General features: G+C 45.2%; 1 protein-coding gene across 1 annotated transcript in view; it reads left to right on the top strand.

Annotated features, from left to right (window-relative positions):
* The first annotated feature begins 11,367 nt into the window (after positions 1-11,367).
* Snx3 (sorting nexin 3) overlaps positions 11,368-19,450 on the top strand; it is a 36,591-nt gene continuing 28,508 nt past the window's right edge. Inside the window, exon 1 of the mRNA XM_036169366.1 lies at positions 11,368-11,847. Coding sequence (XP_036025259.1) covers positions 11,686-11,847 — 162 coding nt within the window. The 5' untranslated portion in view covers positions 11,368-11,685. The remainder of the gene's footprint in view (positions 11,848-19,450) is intronic.

Raw genomic sequence — 19,450 nt, 5'->3', positions numbered from 1 at the left:
TGTGACTCAGTTGCAGTTACAAAGGAAGTTGCCCCTACATTTTCCTCTGGGAGCGTGTCTTCACAGGAGGTGTTTATCTAGAACCTGTGTGTTGGGTTTGGTAGGTCAAAGTGTGGTCCACTCAGCTCTCCAGTGCCCCCAATCTATCCCCACTTCAACTGGATTGCGAGCATATCACTACGATTCTGACCACTCAGGGGCCAGTGAAATGGCTCAGTGAGTGTTAGGATTCCTAGCCACTCGCAGGCTACATGACAGCGCATGCGCTGTGCATTAGTCAGGTGGTCTGCTTGGTCATCCTAGGGCCTTAAGTCCTAGTAATTGTTGTGATGCATGATCTCGTAATCTATGCATAATCGTGATGTAGCCATGTAAGCCCATATGTACATGTGCAAGGGGGACCCATAAAAGCAGATTCCATCCATTTCCCTCGCTTTTCTTCCACACTGTTCGCTTCTAGTAGGCCTATTGCATACTCCCTCTTTACCCTCCTCTAATAAATCTCTTATAGTAGGTTTCATTGTACCTCATGTTTCTCTCACATGGTAAATAGCACCACAAATAAATAACAAAAAGTGACACCAACATGAAAGACCTTCATTCTATCCACATGACGGAAAGAAGGATAGAACTCTGACCTACACACACACACAGACACACACAGACACACACACACACACACACACACACACACACACACACACACACACACACACGGAGGTCAGAAGAGGACAACTCTGTGAACTTGACTATTTCCACTCTTACATGAGTCAAGGGGTCAAATGCAGGTGGTCAGGCTGGAACCATAATGCCTTTATCTTTGGCGCTGTCTCTCTGTCCCTAAAGATCTTGTTTTGTGGAGTTTGTGACCCCTGGGAAAAGACCATAGACTCAATCCAATTATAATTTAAAAAATTATTGATTTGCCGCTAGCAGGACCAACAATCTCTGAGCCAAATTTGAGACTGCCACGAAGGAGGGACTAAGGAGGGACTTTTAAGGGGAAAACCGCATGAAGACCTTGCATATCTTTGCAAACAAGCAAAAACGGTTCTGGTCTGCCAAGAGGTTAAGGCAACTCAGAACAATCTTTGGTATCTGTGGAAGCAAGTTACAGAAGCAAAAAGGCAGTTGGTCATATCATAGCGAGGAGACAGTCACTGAGTCAGGGTTACTGCGAACTTATCTCCCAGGGACTGGAGTCAGAGGCAAACGGCTGTGGGTACCAGGAGGGACGGCCTAACACGTGACTGACTTTCCTTTCCACTGTAGAAGTAACAACAGTACTTCATTCCACAGAACGGAACAAATGCTCCAGTGAGGCGAAGAGAGAAGTTCAGCTTTATAGACAGGAAAAGACCAGAAAACAGACAAAAACCAGTCATTTCAAAATTACTTGCCTCACATAGCAGGGTTGGAAGACGGCAAGAGGGAAGTGGCGGCTGGTTGCCTGGAGTGGCTTATCTTATTAAAGGACTATAGTATAGAGAACGTCGTTATTGGGGCTGAAGAGACGTCTTGGTAGAGATGTAGAGATGTCTCAGGAAGTAGCTCTTACTGCGCAAGCAGGAGGACCCGAGTTCAAATCCCAGCTCCCTGTAACAAACGAGGCAGAGTCCTGGGCATACCTGTGATTGGAACCAGCATTTTTCTTCTTTTACTTTTGTTTTTTCTTCCTCTCTTTTTCTTTTTCCTCCTTTCTTTTTCTCTTCTGAGACAGGGTTTCTCTGTGTATCCCTGGCTGTCCTAGAACTCACCCTGTAGATCAGGCTGGCCTTGAACTCAGAGATCCACCTCCTAAGCGTTGGGATTAAAGGCGTGGGCCACTGCTGCCCAGCATTTTTTTTTTTTTTCTTGAGACAGGATTTTCGGTGAGGTGATGCTCTTCTGAGGAGTCCACACCAACATTCCCAGGTGTATCTTTCAAGTTGAGCATCTTTTTTCTCTTAATTCCAGTGCTTAGAACACACCTTACAAAACTCCAACTCAGCTTTTTAAAAAATGTCAGGAGTGTCTCAGCTTAGTATGCAGTCCAGGCTGGCCTTGAACTTGCAATTTTCTTATCCCAGCCTCCCAAGGGCTGGCATTATAACTATGCCTGACTTTTTCCCTTGTTCCTCAGATTAGATAAGCAGGTTAATTTGAGTTTGGTTGCTCGGCACTTTAGCATGATTGACTCCATTGTTATTTTTAGCCTGTTCTTTTGTGGTCTTATAGTCTTATAGTTTTTGTTGCTGTTATTGCTTAGTTGGTTTGGTTGTGATAATCCCACTGATTGAGAAGATCACTACCAGAGTTTAACATCGAATATTGAAGCAAGTTTTAATTAAATACTGCCAGATGGATGGGTCCTGGCCAGGTCCATACCCAGGTTCCTGGGGAAATGGCCCAGAATCACCGTTTGTAACAGCTTAAGAAGGAAAACCCGTCATTCATTGCATTTCCCATCAGGTCCAATCAGGGGCAAGCATATATCCTGACGTATTTCCAGCCTGTGAACCTCCCACCCACATGTGATCAAGCACATCAGTGCAGATGGGTCAGACAAACTTGTTTAGGGGAGTGGCAACATGTGACCTGCTATCTCCCATAAACAATACCCTCCAGCATTTCAGGAACTCTCCTTCCTTGGGCAAGGGGCTTACAGATTGGAGGCATTTTTATTTTATGGCTCTTTTAGGCATCATGTGTGGAAGTCAGAGGACAGCTTGCAGGAGTTGGTTCTTTCTTTCCATCATGTAGGGCCTAGGTATTGAACTCAGGTCATCTGGCTTAGAGGCCAGCACCTTTATCTGCTAAGTCATACCAATTGCTCTGGTTTGGTCTTTTGAAACAGGGCCTCTTGTAACCCATACTGATTCTGAACACTGGATTCTAGGTGTGAGCCACCAAAACAGCCTCCTGTAATTTTTTTTTTTCTTTTTATAGATAGGGTCTCTCAACATAGCCCCGGCTGTTCTGGAACTCACTATGTAGACCAAGCTAGTCACAAACTCAAACTCGAAGAGATCATTTTCCTCTGCCTCCCGAGTGCTGGGATTAAAGGTGTGCGCCACCACACTCTGGACTGTTTATCCCTCTCTTTGGAATGTTCATCCCTCACACAGATACACCCAAAATCATAGGCAACTTGCCAGTCAATCAACTCCATGGATATGTGCTAGAGGGATAAGGTACTCAAGCATGTACTCAAGGCTCTAATTTCAGTTCCTAGGGGAAAAAAAAGAATCTACATCAATTTCACATTTCTGTCTCACTATTTACTTCTGAACCCCCTTCCCAAGACTCTGCTTTGTGGCTCTTATCACAATCTCGATGCCTTTTATTGTTTTATTGCTGCTGTTTTGAAGCAGGTTCTTTGGGTAACCCAGGATAGCCTTCAACTTCCTTCCCGGAGCTCCATCCCCTCATGCTTCCACTGCCAAGTGCTTACTGTGCTTACTGTGGCGGCATCATTGTTCTGTCCTACCGGGCTGTGTGCCACCTCCCCCTCAAGTTGCCCACACCCACTACAGCCTTACACAGTCTGCTTAGTACACATTTGTTTACAAAATGACAAAAAGGATCCCAAAGTCCTACAGAGGACATTTCGTTTTTTGAGATAGGGTCTCACTTTGAGGTTCTGGTGACAAGAACATTTCTGTTCAGTCAGAGAGAGTACAAGATACCATTGGTCCTGACAGTGGGACTCTCCCTCATGCCTCCCTCACTAACTAACCAAATATATCTGCCCTTGCTCTTTTTTTTCTTCCTTTGAGACAGAGGTTTACTATGCAGGTCTAGGCTGGCCCCAAACTCACGATGCTCCAGCTGCAACCTCCTGAGTAGTGGAATCATTGGCATGTGCTCCCCACCCCCGCACACCAGAAGGTTGTTTTATGGAGATAAAACCTCTCAGGTGATCTCTTGGAGCCATTCTTACCAGAAAGAGACCTTTAGCCTTTCTCTCTCTGGTGGCTAATCTTCCTTCTTCAATGGGATTTCCCAAGAATTGCATTCCTCCCGGGAAGGAAAGTCTGGACCCTTTATCTCCCCGTGCCTTGGGAATGATTATGAGACCGGCCGGAGGGGCAGGTCAGGGAAAACCCTGAGCTTGCTCCTTGAGATTCACAGTTCTTGGGCCATTCTTTCTAAACTAGTGGGAGCCTCTTCTGGTGAGCAGACTGTGGAGAGGCCCCGCTGAGCTCTCCTCAGAGCTTATCTGGAGGTCCTGGAAGGGGAACTCAGATAATCTATACTGTCAGCAGAAGAAAGGCCATCAGAGAAGGCCCTCCTCTTCCACCCAGCCTTCAACTTCCAGAGGGATGCTAGCAATGAGGGAGGAAGGGGGCACCTGCCTAGCCAGCCACATCAGTCAACGGAGTGACGGATGTCACCGCGAGACCACCCTCACATCACTGAGTTCTTCTCTGCCGGTCCTTGTCTTGGCCTTCCATGCCCATTCTCGAGGAACCATTGCTAAGTCAGTGTAGAGAGAATCCTCAGCCTTGACACCTGGTCACTTTCATCATCCCACTGATGACTTGATGGTAGCAAGAATCTTTGTAGTTAGTTCAGCTTAGCAAGGGTCTCCATATCATGATGTCCCCTCAGTAACTCTCCCCGCACTGACTTACCCTGGTTCCTTGACTGTATATCCCCACTTGTCTTTGCTGTACTTCATTTGACCCCACTCCGACTCTGACACTCCCAGTGCACCAGAAATTGCCTTTTTTTCCCATCCTTCTTGCCATTTTTTATAATTCAGAAGCTATAAAAGAAGACATTGCAGGGTGGTGGCACACACCTTTAGTCCCAGCATTCTGGATACAGAGGCAGGTGGATCTCTGTGAGTTCCAGGCCAGTCAGGGCTGTAAAGTGAAATTGTTTTAATAAGTAAAAATTATAATAATGACAAAATAAAATAAACGATGTGGGTGGCAAGAATCATCATCGGCAGGATCGGAGGCTAAACTGCGGGAGTAGTTGTGATTTGTATCACCAAAGAAGTGCTCTTTAAGAAAAGGACACCACCAGAGTCTAGCAAGATGTCTCAGTGGTTAAGAACACTTGCTGTTCCTAGGTTCAGTTTCAAGCTCTCACATGGTGTCTCACAATAACCTATAACTAGACTCCAAGGATGGTCTCCAGGGACACCACCACACACATAGCATACACACAGAAACATAACATTAAAAACAAAAAAGGAAAGGAAGGAAGGAAGGAAGGAAGGAAGGAAGGAAGGAAGGAAGGAAGGAAGAGAAGAAACGTAAAAAATCTTTTAAAAAATAAGCAAAAAATTTTAATAGGGCCAGGTGGTGGTGAACACCTTTAATTCCAGTACTCGGGAGCCAGAGATTAGAGGATCTCTGAGTTCGAGGCCAGCCTGGTCTACAGACTCAGTTCTAGGATAACCAGGGCTACATAAAGAAACCCTGTCTCCAAACAAACAAACAAACAAATTGACTAGCTCACAAATGGGAAAAGGAAATATGAATGGCTCATAAAATTGTAAAAAGATGTTCATAGGCACTCAAAAGGAGGAAAACTCAAATCAGGATGCCATTCGGACCAGTAGAGGCTTTAAGAAATGATAGTTCGCTGTGTTTGTGAAACAACAGACGAAGTGTACTTCCATGGTGGCTAAATCAAACGTCAGGAACTGGAGAAATGTCTCATCAGCTAGAGCACTTGCTCTTTCAGAGGACCAGGATGTGGTTCCCAGAACTGCAACTCCAGTTCAAGGTGATCCAGTGCCCTCTTCTGACCCCCCTCTGGCAGTAGGTACATACCTGCTACACACACATGCCTACAGGCAAAACACTCTTATACATCACACTATTAATTTAAACTTTTTGTTTGTTTTCCGAGACAGGGTTTCTCTGTGTAGCTTTGAGCCTTTCCTGGAACTCACTCTGTAGCCCAGAGTGGCCTCGAACTCACAGAGATCTGCCTGCCTCTGCCTCCCAAGTGCTGGGATTAAAAGTGACAGCCATCACATCTTGAGGCCAGCCTGGGCTACCAAGTGAGTTCCAGGAAAGGCACAAAGCTACACAGAGAAACCCTCTCTCGAAGAAAAAAAAAAATGCACTTATCTTCTGGCTCAGTAACTCCATCTACACAAATTCATCCTATAAACATACCGGCTATGTGGTATCTGCCACATTCAAGGCCCTTCACTGTAGTGTTATAAAGTGAAAGGCTACATCCTGCTTAGTGTTTTGTCAACTTGACACAAGCTAGAGTTATCTGAAAGAGGAACTTCACTGAGAAAATGCCTTCAGCAGATTCCATCAGACCACCTTTATGCACCTCCTCACCACTCAAATGGTGGCTCACAACCATCTATGACGCCAGCTCTAGGAGTTATGGCCTCCACAGGCACCAGACATGCACATGGTGCACATACATACATGCAGGCAAAACACTTGTACATACAAATCTTTTTTTAAAAATAGGGTTGGGGATTTAGCTCAGTGGTAGAACGCTTACCTAGCAAGCGCAAGGCCTTGGGTTCGGTCCTCAGCTCTGGAAAAAAAAAAAAAAGCATGCACCACTCCACCCAACTGTTGAGTTACTTTCTATTGGGGCGGTGGTGGCGCACCCCTTTAATCCCAGCACTCGGGAGGCAGAGCCAGGCAGATCTCTGTGAGTTCGAGGCCAGCCTGGGCTACCAAGTGAGTTCCAGGACAGGCACAAAGCTACACAGAGAAACCCTGTCTCAAAAAAACCAAAAAAAAAAAAAAAAAAAAAATCTTTTTAAGAAAGCAGACTGAGGAGGCCAGAACTTCTGCCTCCCAAGTTGTGGATTCCAGCTCTGTGCCATCATACCCAGTTTTGTTTGGTTGGTTTTTTAACTTCTCTAGGTACAAAAAGAAGTGAGATTACATGTTATGAGTGCGGAGGACCAGGGTAAAATAAGAAATTTCCCAAGTGTATGGGAGTCTCGAATCAAGTTGGAACCATGCATTTGCTGAACTGCTTGCTACTGGGATTTTCCTCCAGAATGCTCAACAGCCTGGAGGCAGGGGTCTAGCAGATAGGCTGGAGTGGGAGGATTACAGTGCTTTGAACTGGCAAAAGGTCTAGAAGAGACTAGGCTGGTCTTTGCCACCGCAGGTCTTAGGTGTGCGTCGATTCAGACCCTGGCCTCGGAGGGCCAGTTACTTGCTTTTATTATTTCCCTTGGAGATTTCTGGGTTTGGGGAAGTGATACTCTAATCAAAAAAGGAAGCAGTTGATAAAACAGATCCTTAACTGACAATTAAGATGAAACTCGTAGATGGGGTGTGCTGGTTCAGGCCTCTACAAGCTGCATTTCTTCTTTTTTTAATTTAACTTAATTTTATTTATTTTTTCTTTTCTTCTTTTTTTCTTTTGTTTTTTGTTTTTTCTTTTTCGAGACAGGGTTTCTCTGTGTAGCTTTGTGCCTTTCCTGGAGCTCACTTGGTAGCCCAGGCTGGCCTTGAACTCACAGAGATCCGCCCGGCTCTGCCTCCCGAGTGCTGGGATTAAAGGTGTGTGCCACCACCGCCCGGCTACACTTTTTTTTCTTAAGAGGCTACAAGAGCTGGGTGGTGGTGGTACATGCTCTTAATCCCAGCACTCGGGAGGCAGAGGCAGATGGATCTCTGTGAATTCCAGGCCAGCCAGGTCTATACAGAGTCACCTTGTCTTGAAAAACCAAACAAAGAAAAAAAAAAAAAAAAAAAAAAAGAAAAGAAAGAAAGAAAAGTAAAAGAGGTTATAGGCGATGATATGCATAAACATTTCTCTTTTGAAACAGGGTTTCACTGGATAGGTCTGGCTGGTTTGAAACTTGCTCTGTAGATCAGGCTGGCCTTGAACTCACAGAAACTCACCTGCTTCTGCCTCCTAAGGGCTGGGATTAAAGGTGTACAAAACACCCAGCTCCTTATTTTATTTATTTATTTTATTATGTCTCTTTGTCTTTTTTCAAATAGTCCTGACCTAGGTGTGGGTTGTCTTCTTTAGTGCTAGGTTTGAGCATCATGCATGCTGGGCAAGCTGTCTACCTCCCCGACACAATGGACTATTGCTGATACTCGTGGAGTAGTCTCTAAAATACTTATCTAGGTCTGCACAGATGGCTCATCAGTTAAGAGCACTGCCTAGTCCTGCAGGGGACTGGGGTTCCGTTCCCATATGGTGGCTCACAGCCATCCTTAACTCCAGTTCTTGGGGATCTGATGACTTCTGACCTCTGAAGGGCATCAGGCATGTGTGTGGCTCACATTCTACATGCAGGCAAAACATTCATACAGAGCTGACAAATGCACAGATTGTTCCCATTTTTCCTATTTGGTTTTCTGGTTTTGTTGTTGTTTCTATTCTTGAGACAAAGTCAGAGGACAAGAGTCAGCTCTCTCTTTCTACAGTGCAGATCTTGAGGGCTGAGCTCAGGTGCTCAGCTTTGGCACCATTTTATCTGCTGAGCCATCTTGGAGAGGTCCTTTCTCCTGTTTTTCTACTGACTTCGTGAGTGTGTGTGTGTGTGTGTGTGTGTGTGTGTGTGTGTGTGTGTGATGTGTGAATTTAGGAAGACTGTTTTAGTAATATTAGGAATATTAACCTTTGTTATCCAACTTTACATAAAAACACATCCCCTTTACACTCTACCTCCTGCATAACCTCAGTGGCAGCCCCAGCCCCTAGCCATTCCCCCGTTTTTCATTAGAGCACTTTTTGCTGATTATTTTTTATTCAGAAAGTTATGCCCCTACATGACATCTTCACTGTCAACGTGAGTGGATTTGGAATCAGTAAGGATAGACACCACTTTCCGAGTTTGTGACAGCATTTCCCAAGAGGCTAAACTGAAGGACAAAGACCCACTCCCAATACCATCCCCTGGGGCGTGAGTCAGGGCTAAAGAAAAACCAAAACAGGAATACCAGCATATACTGCTGACTGCTTCCAGATCTTTCCAGATACGAGGAGCTCAGCTGTGTACTCTGGTCACCTTTGTACTCTCACTGTGATGGACCATGAGCCAAGATGAATCCTTTTCTCCTATTGCTTCTTGTTATTTTATCACAGCAAAAATCAGAGGAACTAATACAGTTGTTTCCCACATTGTTTAAGATATAAAGAATAAAGTTCAAATTCTTTTGCAATATTTAAAGGCTGGTTGGCTATGTTGTGTGCCCTGTCTTCTTTCCTAGCTATAACTTCTACTTCTTTGTAGAGGGATGAGTAGTTAAATGAATTTATGTTGGACCCTGTCTCAAAATAAAATAAATGAAAAAGTTTGTGTTCTAGCGTTGAAGAGATATACTCTTCTCTCAGGGTTATAGGACTTTTCAATTTCCTCTAACTTTCTTTGAGACAGGGTCTCCATTTGAATCTCAAGCTGGTCTCCAATGAAGGTCTCCAGCCTCTGTCTTCTGACCGCTAGGATTATAGGCACGTGCCACCACATCCAGCATCTATTATTTCTAGCAAGGTCTCAGGTGCTCAAATTGGCTTTGAACTTCTGATTCTCTTTTCTCCACTGAGTGCCAGGAAGACAGCCATCTGCCGTCACCACCATTTAATGTGGTGCTAGGATCAAAGCCAGGCCTCCATTGCATGCCAGGCAGGCACTCTGCTGACTGAGCCGCATCTCAGACCCTGCCTTTTTTTTTTTTTTTTTTTTTTTTTAACATTTAAATCTTGTACTCATGTTTTTTAGGCAAAGGTCTCATGTACATACCTGAATTTGGTATGTACCCTAGGCTGGCCTTGAAGTCCAGATACTTCTGCCTTTCCCTCTGAGTCTTGGGATTTAATAATTTTGGTCACTGTTAAGAGAAGGATTTATTATTTTTCTCTTTGTCTTTTTTTTTTTTTGTCTGCTTCCTTTAATTTTTTTCCATTTTCCTTTATAACTAGGCATTTGTCTAGACAAAAAAAAAAAAAAATTCACCCAGCCACTTTATTCTCTTCAATTATAGTTTTTTCTGTGTATGTGTGAATATGGTGTATATGTGTGTGACGTACACTGACATGCTGGGCAGAAGCCAACATGTTCTTCTATCACTGATGGTTATTTCTTGGAGGTATGGTCTCTCCATGAACCTGGAGCTCACTGTTTGGTTGTCCCCTGCCCCCACCCCGGCTGAGAGCCACCAAACCCCAGTGATTCTCCTATCTCCCCAACACACACACACACACACGTTGTAGTTAGTGGCGGTACTGGCAAGCCTAGTTTGTTGCAAACTCATGGTTGTACAGAAAGCACTGGTAATCACTGAACCACGCCCAACTCTTTATCCTTTTCAGGTCTCCCATACTCTGAAAACAAACTGCTAACTCTGGAACTTGCTAGCTTTATGGTCGTGCTACAGTGCTGTTTTTCTAGGCAGGCCGCAAGGGTCTCTAGGGAACGGATGAGAAGCTGCCTATGAGACGTGATGGCTGTGTTCAGGTGTCATGGATGACAGCATAATGCAGTGGTTTCTGGTATCTGAGTTCTCAGCGCTCCCTATTTTCCTGTCTCCCTCCTCACCCCCTCCGGAGTTCTTCTGTGGTCCTTTTTCCCATTTGTTTTAGCTCATCTAAGGTGATTTCTAAGTGTAATACAGGCACATTTACCTTTTAAAAACAAAACCAACTTACTAGGATTTGTGGGAAACAGGAGTGGCAGCTTATCCAGACAGGATTCCTGGGCTGCTTTTAGCTTGTCTACAGTTGTTTTTAGGGGGTGAACCTGTCTTTAGACACAGTTTGACCTTGGTTTGATCTTACTAGGTTTTAAAAATTCCACTCCTTTATTTACTGTCTTGAATCTATCAGTGTAGAACAGGATGACCTTGAACTTCTGATCCTCAGGGCTCCACTATCTTGAGTGTTGGCATTACATTTACGCCAGGATTCGTGTCCTTCCTGGGGATCGAACCCAGGACGTTATAAATCCTAGGCAATCAATCCACCAAGTGAACTGCATCACCAGCTCCCCTGTTTTTTGAGACGGGGGTGGGGGGGGGGGGGTTATTTAGCTCAGGCTGGCCTCGAACCCCTGATTCTCTGGTCTCCAACTCCCAAATGTAAGGATGACAGATGTGAACTGATTCCTTTGAGCCGTTCATTCAAGGTTTCTAGAAGTGAATTTCCAGGAATCCCAGTGAGGCACTGGACTGGCTGTACAGGCAGTTTTGTCTCCTTCCTGCAGTTCCGACTACTACCTTCAATGCGCCAAGACAGCTAAAATCGTTTCCGGGGTCCCTTCCCGGCAGAGGCTGAGTCAGAAAAACCGGAACTCACCCCCAACGCCCCAGCGCCCCTCCCTGCCGCGCCTGCGCGTCATTCGGCGGCGGCGCGCTCGCCCGATGCATTGTGGTTATTGTAGTCCCGCCGGGTCTTGGGCTCGCACAGTCCCGTGACGCCGCTGCGCCTCAGCCCCACCCCGCAGTGTCCCTCGGGGGGCCGCGGCGGAGCCTGCGTACCGGGGCGCGGCGTCCAGGCCAGTCAGTCAGCTGTTTCTCCCTGGGCCAAAGGGCGGAAGCCCGAGCAGCCCGGGGCGGAGCTTCGCGAGGAGCGAACGCCTCCCCCCTCCCCCGCCCTACGTGCTCGTTCGCCTCCGTCCGCTGCGCGCGAGCCCGGAGTCCCCGCGGCGGGCGGCGGCGGCGGCGGCGGCGGCGGCGGCGGCGTTGGCAGAAGGCGGAGGCGGTGGAGAGAGCCCGCGGCTGCCGCGGCGACAGCGAAATGGCGGAGACCGTAGCGGACACCCGGCGGCTGATCACCAAGCCGCAGAACCTGAATGACGCCTACGGGCCGCCCAGCAACTTCCTGGAGATCGACGTGAGCAACCCGCAGACCGTGGGGGTCGGCCGGGGCCGCTTCACCACCTACGAGATCAGGGTCAAGGTGAGGCGCCCCCACCCACCCCGCTCCTCTCCCGAGACCCCCGGGGCGCGGCCGCTCGGCACCCGGCGGGGCCCCGCGGCGTCAGCGGCCGCCCGGGCCAGCTCGTCGGCCGGCGGAGGCGTGAGCCTGGGTCTCCGTGGACGGTGTGCACCCGGAGCAGCCCGCTGGCTCTGTAGACGGTGCGGGAAGGCGAGGGCGTGGGCAGAGCGCGGCTTGCCTCTGCAGCCGCTCCTCTGGCCTTGCCATTTGAGTTGAAGAGGTAGAGCTTTCCAGAACACTCTCCTGCCAAAAGGAACCTAGGTGTGACCGAGGGAGGGGGCTGTGCAAAGTTGAAGCCTCCCTCCCGCCCTCCGCCCTCTCTTTTTTTCCTGGACGCTTCCCAGGACGTGGCCAAGCCAAGCTTAGCTGGTCTTTGCAGGCCTCCCTCTCGCAGGCTGCACGACTCACCTGGGTCCTCCACTTCTCCGAGCCGAACTTGATGGGAGTTCACAAGAGCGTGACAGATATATATATATATATATATATTTTTTTTTTGGTAGGGCCGAACCAGGCGTCAGCAGTGATGGGAAATGGTTGACCTTAGCGTTCTTGGCCGTCGCCCCGATGAAGGCCTAGGTGTGGAGAACGTCACCCACCTCAGTATCCTAAATTAACTACGGCCTGGGAGAGGGGACCTACTCATTTAAATTTCTCGCTCTCTTCTAGATTTTTACTTCAACAGTTGAATGAAGGAATCAGCTGAAGTAGAGACATGCATTTAGATGTTCATAGCTGGTGGTTTTTGGCAATAAGTGATTTAGATGATTTGAAAGATGCTAAATGAAAATACTGCTTTGCTTTTACTCTGAAGTTCAGGATTAAGGGTTTTGTCCACAGTTGGAAATTTTTTTATTTTAGGAATTCATCACTAAACACTAAATTATTTTTAAAAAAATCATAGGATAATTTTGGACTTAGAATCATAACAAGTTACTGTTAGTGTTTTTTAAGTGAAGAAATTTCTCATTAATGTAGGCATTTTTTGTGTGGTAAACAAAATTTGCCATCCTAGGCATTTTTAAGTTGTGTGGCTCAGTAGTGTTGCATATACTTAGGTTGTGAAACTTACATACTTTTTAAGAATGATTGAGAAAGGCTTTCTAGTGTACTTTTGGTGCCTGCCCCGATCTCGCTCAGTAGACCAGGCTGGCCTCGAACTCACAGAGATCTGCCTGGCTCTTTAACCCCTGTACTGCGATCAAAGGCATGCGCCACCACCATCTGGCTTATTTATTTTAAAGCGGGCTCTAATGCCTGGCCTTGAATTTACTGTGTAGCTGAGGCTGGCCCAACTGCTGGGATTAAAATTGCATATCACCATGTCTGGTAAATCAACAAAGTTGTAAGACATTAAACTTTTTTTAATCAACATATCTCTTTTCTTTTTTTAAAAGGTTTATTTATTATGTACACAGACGAGGGCACCAGATCTCATTACAGATGGTTGTGGGCCACCATGTAGGTGCTGGGAATTGAACTCGGGACCTCTGGAAGAGCAGTTGGTGATGTTAACCTCTGAGCCATCTCTCCAGCCCGACATTAAACTTAATAACTTGGTCTTACAAGCTACTCTTTGAACCCTATAGATACATAAAACATGAGCCAAATTAATATTTTGTTCTTCATAAACTGTAAAATTTAGGCTCCAGTACACCTAGGAAAATACTTTTTCTTTTCCCTCTCTGGTTTATTTGAGACAGGGTTTCTCTGTGTAGCCCTAGCTGTCTGGAGCTCTGTAGACCAGGCTGGCCTTGAACTCACAGAGATTGGCCTGCCTCTGCCTCCTGAGTGCTGGGATCAAAGGTGTATGCTACCACACAGGGCTGGAAAATGCACCCTGTTTTAAAAGGGAATAACTTTAGGGGCTAGCGAGATGGCTCAGTGGTTAAGAACACTTACTCCTGCAGAGGATTGGAGTTGATTTCCCAGTATCCTCAGCTAGATCACACCATCTATAACTCCTTGCCCTCTTCTGGGCTCCTTGACTACCTTCACACCGCACAGACAGAAGGATTTTTCTCCCCTCTCCCCCAGCTGAAGACTGAACCCAGGACCTTGTGCTTGCTAGGCAAGCCCTCTACCACTGAGCTACATCCCCAACCCCAGAAGAATTTATTTATCTTTCTTTCTTTCTTTCTTTCTTTCATTCATTCATTCATTCATTCATTCATTCATTCATTCATTCATTTTACTGGAGCTGAGGACCGAGCCCAGGACCTTGTGCTTGCCAGGCAAGTGCTCTACCACTGCACTAAATCCCCACCCCCTTATTCATTTTTTTAAGGTGATGCTTTTTTAAACTGTGGGGGTGATTTTTGTCTGTACTATATGGCCTGTCACTGAAGAGAACTTCCTCTTTTGGCTTTATTCACCCGCATGTTTTTTCCTCGTGCCAGCATGCAACTTGGCATTCCTGTTTCTAAACTTCCAGAGCTGGTGCTTCCTGTCACACAGTTCAGTTGGATCCACCTCCGCTTCCTCCACTTAATAACTTGGTGCTTATCTTGCTGAGTACATTGTTAAATGGATCTCTTTCCAAAAATACATGAGCCCTTATTACTAAATAGTGGATCTGACATTTAGAGGTCATTATTAATGGCCTGGCCATGTACATAGAAAACAGTCATTTTTAAGAGTGATTAGTGAGTTAGATAAATAGTTTACCCACTCTGGTTTATTTTTATTATAAGCCCGTTGGTTGTGTGTTAATGACAATACTGGCACACAATAAAACACAGTTGAGTTTTTAATGCTTAGAAAATGCTGTTGGAGTTTCCCTTAGTGTGTAATGTATTGACTGAAAACTCAGGACGTCAATGTAGGAAGACATTTCGGGCTTTATTTAAGCAGCACATGGTTTTCAAGAGTAATTATGATCTTCCATTAAGGTAGAATAAGCCAGATGTTATTTCATACACCTTTAATCCCAGCACTCGGGTGGCAGAGGCAGGCGGGTCTCTGTGTGTTTGAGGCCAGCCTGATCTACAGAGCGAGTTCCAGGATAGAAAAAAAATGTTATAATGGCCATGAGATGGATACATTTATCATTTTGTAATTTTATTTATTATTCTTCTAAACTGTTGGTGTTCTTCCTAGTTTCTGCTGCCTGCCTTTGCTATTGAATTTGCCTGTAGAAAGTCTTTTTATTTTTCAGAGTTCAGGTCCTTAAACTATCTTATTCTCTAATTCTAGTCTTGAGAAAAATGTTCAATTTTACAGGGTCTGATTGAAATTGCTCCAATTCACAGGGTAATTTTATCTAGATGGTGGCACTTTAGAGTACAAGTTTCCCTATCTCCATTTATCTTTTCTCCTTTGAGAATAGTGTTTAAGAGACTATTAGGATCACTTGATTAGTATCTCTCAGCTCCTGAAAATAATTGGCACAGTGTTAATGTTTTTTTTTTGTTTTTTGTTTTTTTTTAAATTGTTCTAATGGGTAGGTATGGCAGAGAACACCGTAAATGATTAAAGGTCTGGGAAAGCTCATGGTCTGGATTATTTGGCATATTAAAGAGAGGGCTGAAAAGGAAACTCAGCCACTGCTTATGAAGTTTGTGTTAGGTTTTCAGTTATTTAAGACCTACTATAGTACCTGGAGACAACTGTATCAAGCAGGAGTAGGTATAAGGTTCTTCCTTGAAGTTTGAGCTAACCTTGGGTTCAAGGAATAAGTACCATTTCCTGGCAGGACAAGTTACAAAAAAATTAAAGTTACACTTCCTTTCCACGAAATGGACCCTTGTTAGTCAAATCTGCCTCCCGGGACTGGATAATATAGTGACTGTCGTCCAGTACTCACTCACAGTCTGCCCTTCTGAATATAAGTGTCTTCTAAATGAAAAGTCATAGACACTTACTTTTTGTGTGAACTTGCTTCAGTTGCCTTATAAAATGGATTTCCTTATCAAAAAGACTACTTGGTGCCAGGTGGTGGTGGTGTCATATGCCTTTAATCCTAGCACTTGGGCGGCAGAGGCAGGGAGATTTCAGTGAGTTCGAGGCCCGCCTAGTCTACAAAGTGAGATCCAGGACAGCCAGGACTGTTAAACAGAGAAACCTTGTCTCAAAACATACAAACCAACCCGAAAGAAAGGAAGGAAGGAAGGAAAGAAGGAAGGGAAAGGAAAGGAAAGGAAAGGAAAAGGAAAGGAAAAAAGGAAAGGAAAGGAAAGGAAAGAAAGAAAGAAAGAAAGAAAAAGACTACTTGGCATGGAAGTATACCTTCACTGAGGCAAGTGTGATATAAAAAGGCCATGTTGTTTGGTACCTAACCAAATAGTCGTTAGAATCTTACATTCAAGTTTAAAGGTTAATACCAACATTGGTGGATGAAAGTTTTAACAAGGATGATGCTTGGTAGAAGTAGCAGTGTGGCTAGATTTCCAACACGCCTTTTCCTAGCACTTAGGAGGCAGAGGCCAGCCTAGTCTACATAAGGAGTTCCAGGCCAACCAGGGCTGCATAGTGAGACCATCTCAAGTGGCAGCTTGATAGCATTCACCATTGTGAAGATGTATAGGTTGTTTTTTCTTCCTCCCTCCCTCCCTCCTTCCTTCTCCCTCCCTCCCTCCTTCTTCCTCCCTCCCTTCATATCCCTGGCTGTCCTGGATCTTACTTTGTAGACTAGACTGGCCTTGAACCCATAGATCCACCTGCCTCTGCTTTTGGAGTGCTGGGATTAAAGGCATGGTATACCACCACCTCTTGGCAGGTTTTTCTTTGGGTCAGTCCTCTAATACTAAAGCTGGAAATCAGTATTTAAGACTTGCAAATGTTTTATTAAAGGGTCAACTTAGTAGTTACTATGAGTTCTGAGACAGGGTTTTCTATGGCCCACCAGGCTGGCCTCCAACTCACTATGTAGCTGAAGATGGTTTTTTAATTGCTGCTTCTTCTGCCTCCATTTCTGATGTGCCGTATTACAGGCCTGCACCACCATGCCTGGCCAAAACAGAATTTCAGAAAATGAAAGTTTTTTGTTTAAAGATAGGATCTCATTTAGCTCTGACTGACCTTGAGCTCACAGTGAACCACCTGCCTCTGTCTACCAAATACTGGGATTAAAGGCACTATGCCCAACTGAAAATCAGACTATATTTATATTTATGTGTACAAATTTCTGTGCTCCACATTCATGTCTGGTGCCTGTAGAGGTCAGAGGAGAATGTTAGATCCCCTGGAACTGGAGTTAGGGTGTTTGTAAGCCCTTGTGTGGGTACTGGGACTAGAACCCAAGTTTTCTTCGAGAGCAACCAACAAGTACTCTAAACTCCTGATCCCAAGTCAGGTCATTTTGATGCCAGAGATAGTTGCCCAATCTCCATAGTTCTTTCAGTTAGTCAGTTAGACATGAATTTGGTTGGTTTCTTATTTGAGACAGTGTCTCCCTATGTAGTCTTAGCTAGCCTTGAACTCTTAGAGGTCCTCCTTCCTCTGCCTCCTGAGTGCTGGGATTAAAGGGGTGTACTACCATGTCCAGCTGAAATGCTTTCTAATATACATTGGAGGTTTTGAAAAATAAATTTTTTTAGGGGTGTGTGTGTGTGTGTATGTGTGAATTTTCTGCCTGCTGTGTGTGTGCACAGGAGAACATGATGAAGCAGTGATGGCTAAAAAGGAGTCTTGGATAATTAGAAACTCACATCAATAGTACTCAGCTCAGTAGATTGAGAAACAGAGACAGAAAATTTGTCTTCTACTCAGAGCAAGGTGTCTGCTTAATGCATAAGAGCTGCTATGGTTATAATCTTAAGTATTTTGCTATGGGCTGCAGTTTTATTTTGTTGTTGTTGTTTGTTTATTTTTTGCCAAGAAAACAACCTGACATTTATTGAAATGCCAATGCATGCAGAAATCATCCCAGTTCTCATTCAGGATGCAGACACGGGGTGAAGGACAGAGCTGTTGAAGACAGTCACTTCACCAGCAGTACTGCTTGAGCTGCAGTATGTTTGTTTGTTTGGTTTTGGTATTTTTCAAGGCAGGGTTTCTCTGTGTAGTTTTGGTGCCTGTCCTGGATCTCACTCTGTAGACCAGACCTCAAACTCAGAGATCCGCCTGGCTCTGCCTCCCAAGTGCTGGCATTAAAAGCGTGCACCACCACTGCCCGGCTAGCAGCAGTTTTTTGTTTGTTTGTTTGTTTGTTTGTTTGTTTGTTTTTTACATTTATAATTTATTTATTTTTATATGCATTGGTGTGAAGGTGTCAGATCCCCTGGAAATGAGGTAACAAACAGTTGTGAACTGCCATGTGGGTTCTGGGAATTGAACCTGAGCCTTAACCGCTCTTAACCACTGAGCCATCTCTCCAGCCCCGGCTGCAGTTTTGTTTTTTTTTTTTGTTTGTTTTTTGTTTTTTTTTTTTTTAATTTAAAAAATACATGAAATTTGTTAAATCTACACCCTAGTTTTGGTGTATTCAGATGTTTGAATGCTTTGTAGGAGATTTCAGTGTTGGCACGCTTGAGATCTAGAAGTTGACATCAGTAGGTAAGATGTGCCTAGGAAGAGAGCTGGAGAGATGATCAGATTCTGTGCTGGCAAGAGGTGACTTGCAGATGCCAAGAGGAGGATTCCTTACTTGATACCTATTATATGGAAGTGCTGCCTTAAATATCTAAAGCAACCTCTGGTATAGCGAAGGAGGAGTGAGCCCAGTGTTTGCAGATGAAATGGCTGAGGCCTATTGCCTATTCATCTCTTTAGTCCCTCTATCCCTTTTTGCTTCTGGGGTGTGTGCCTCAGTGTGTGCAGGTATTTGCATGGCTATGGAGGCCAGGGGTTGACTCAGCTGGGTCTTGTTCCACAGGAGCTGTGTACCTTATTTTGTTGTTTTGTTTGTTTGAGACAGGATCCCTCTGTGTAGCTCTGGCTGGCTTGGAACTTGCTGAACTTGAACTCACAGAGATCTTCCTGCCTCTGCCTCCAAGTACTAGGATTACAGGTGTGCACCACAACACCCAGCTAACCACCTTGTTTGGTTTTTCTTTTTGTTGTTTTTTTGTTTTTGTTTTTTTCTGGAGACAGGGTATTTCCCTTATACCTAGAGCTTGATCCCTGAGGCTGGTTGCCCAGGATCTGCCTGTCTCTGCCTCCCCAGCACCAGGATTACAGAATTTACTCTGCTCCGCTTTTTACCTGTGTTCCAGGGGTTCCATTTGGGTTCTTGCGTGGCAGATACTTTACTGACTGAGCTATCTTTCCCAGCCTACATTTTTGCATCTTTGAGCCAGTGTCTCACTATAAAGCCTAATCTGGGCTTGAATTGTACTTCTTCTACAGCCTCTTGGGCTGGGTAACAGGTATTCACCATGCCTATCTTTGATTTGAAGAGATTCACCTGCCTTTGCCTCCCTAGTAGTGGGCTAAAAGGTGTGTGCCACCATGCCAGCATCCTTCCTCAGCCTAAATTAATGCCTCAGCCTTGGTGTGCTTGCATCTAGTAAGTGGAGTTCTGTTGTCGTCAGACCTTGCTGCATGTACTTCCTCTTTTTAAGGACGTTTTCCTTCAGCAGCCTCATCTGGCTGTCGGGACTTACCCCATAGCACTGGGCTCTAAAGC

This window comes from Onychomys torridus, chromosome 19 (genome assembly GCF_903995425.1).
Source record: "Onychomys torridus chromosome 19, mOncTor1.1, whole genome shotgun sequence".
Taxonomy (NCBI): Eukaryota; Metazoa; Chordata; class Mammalia; order Rodentia; family Cricetidae; genus Onychomys; species Onychomys torridus.
This window is presented reverse-complemented; position numbering and strand designations above follow the sequence as displayed.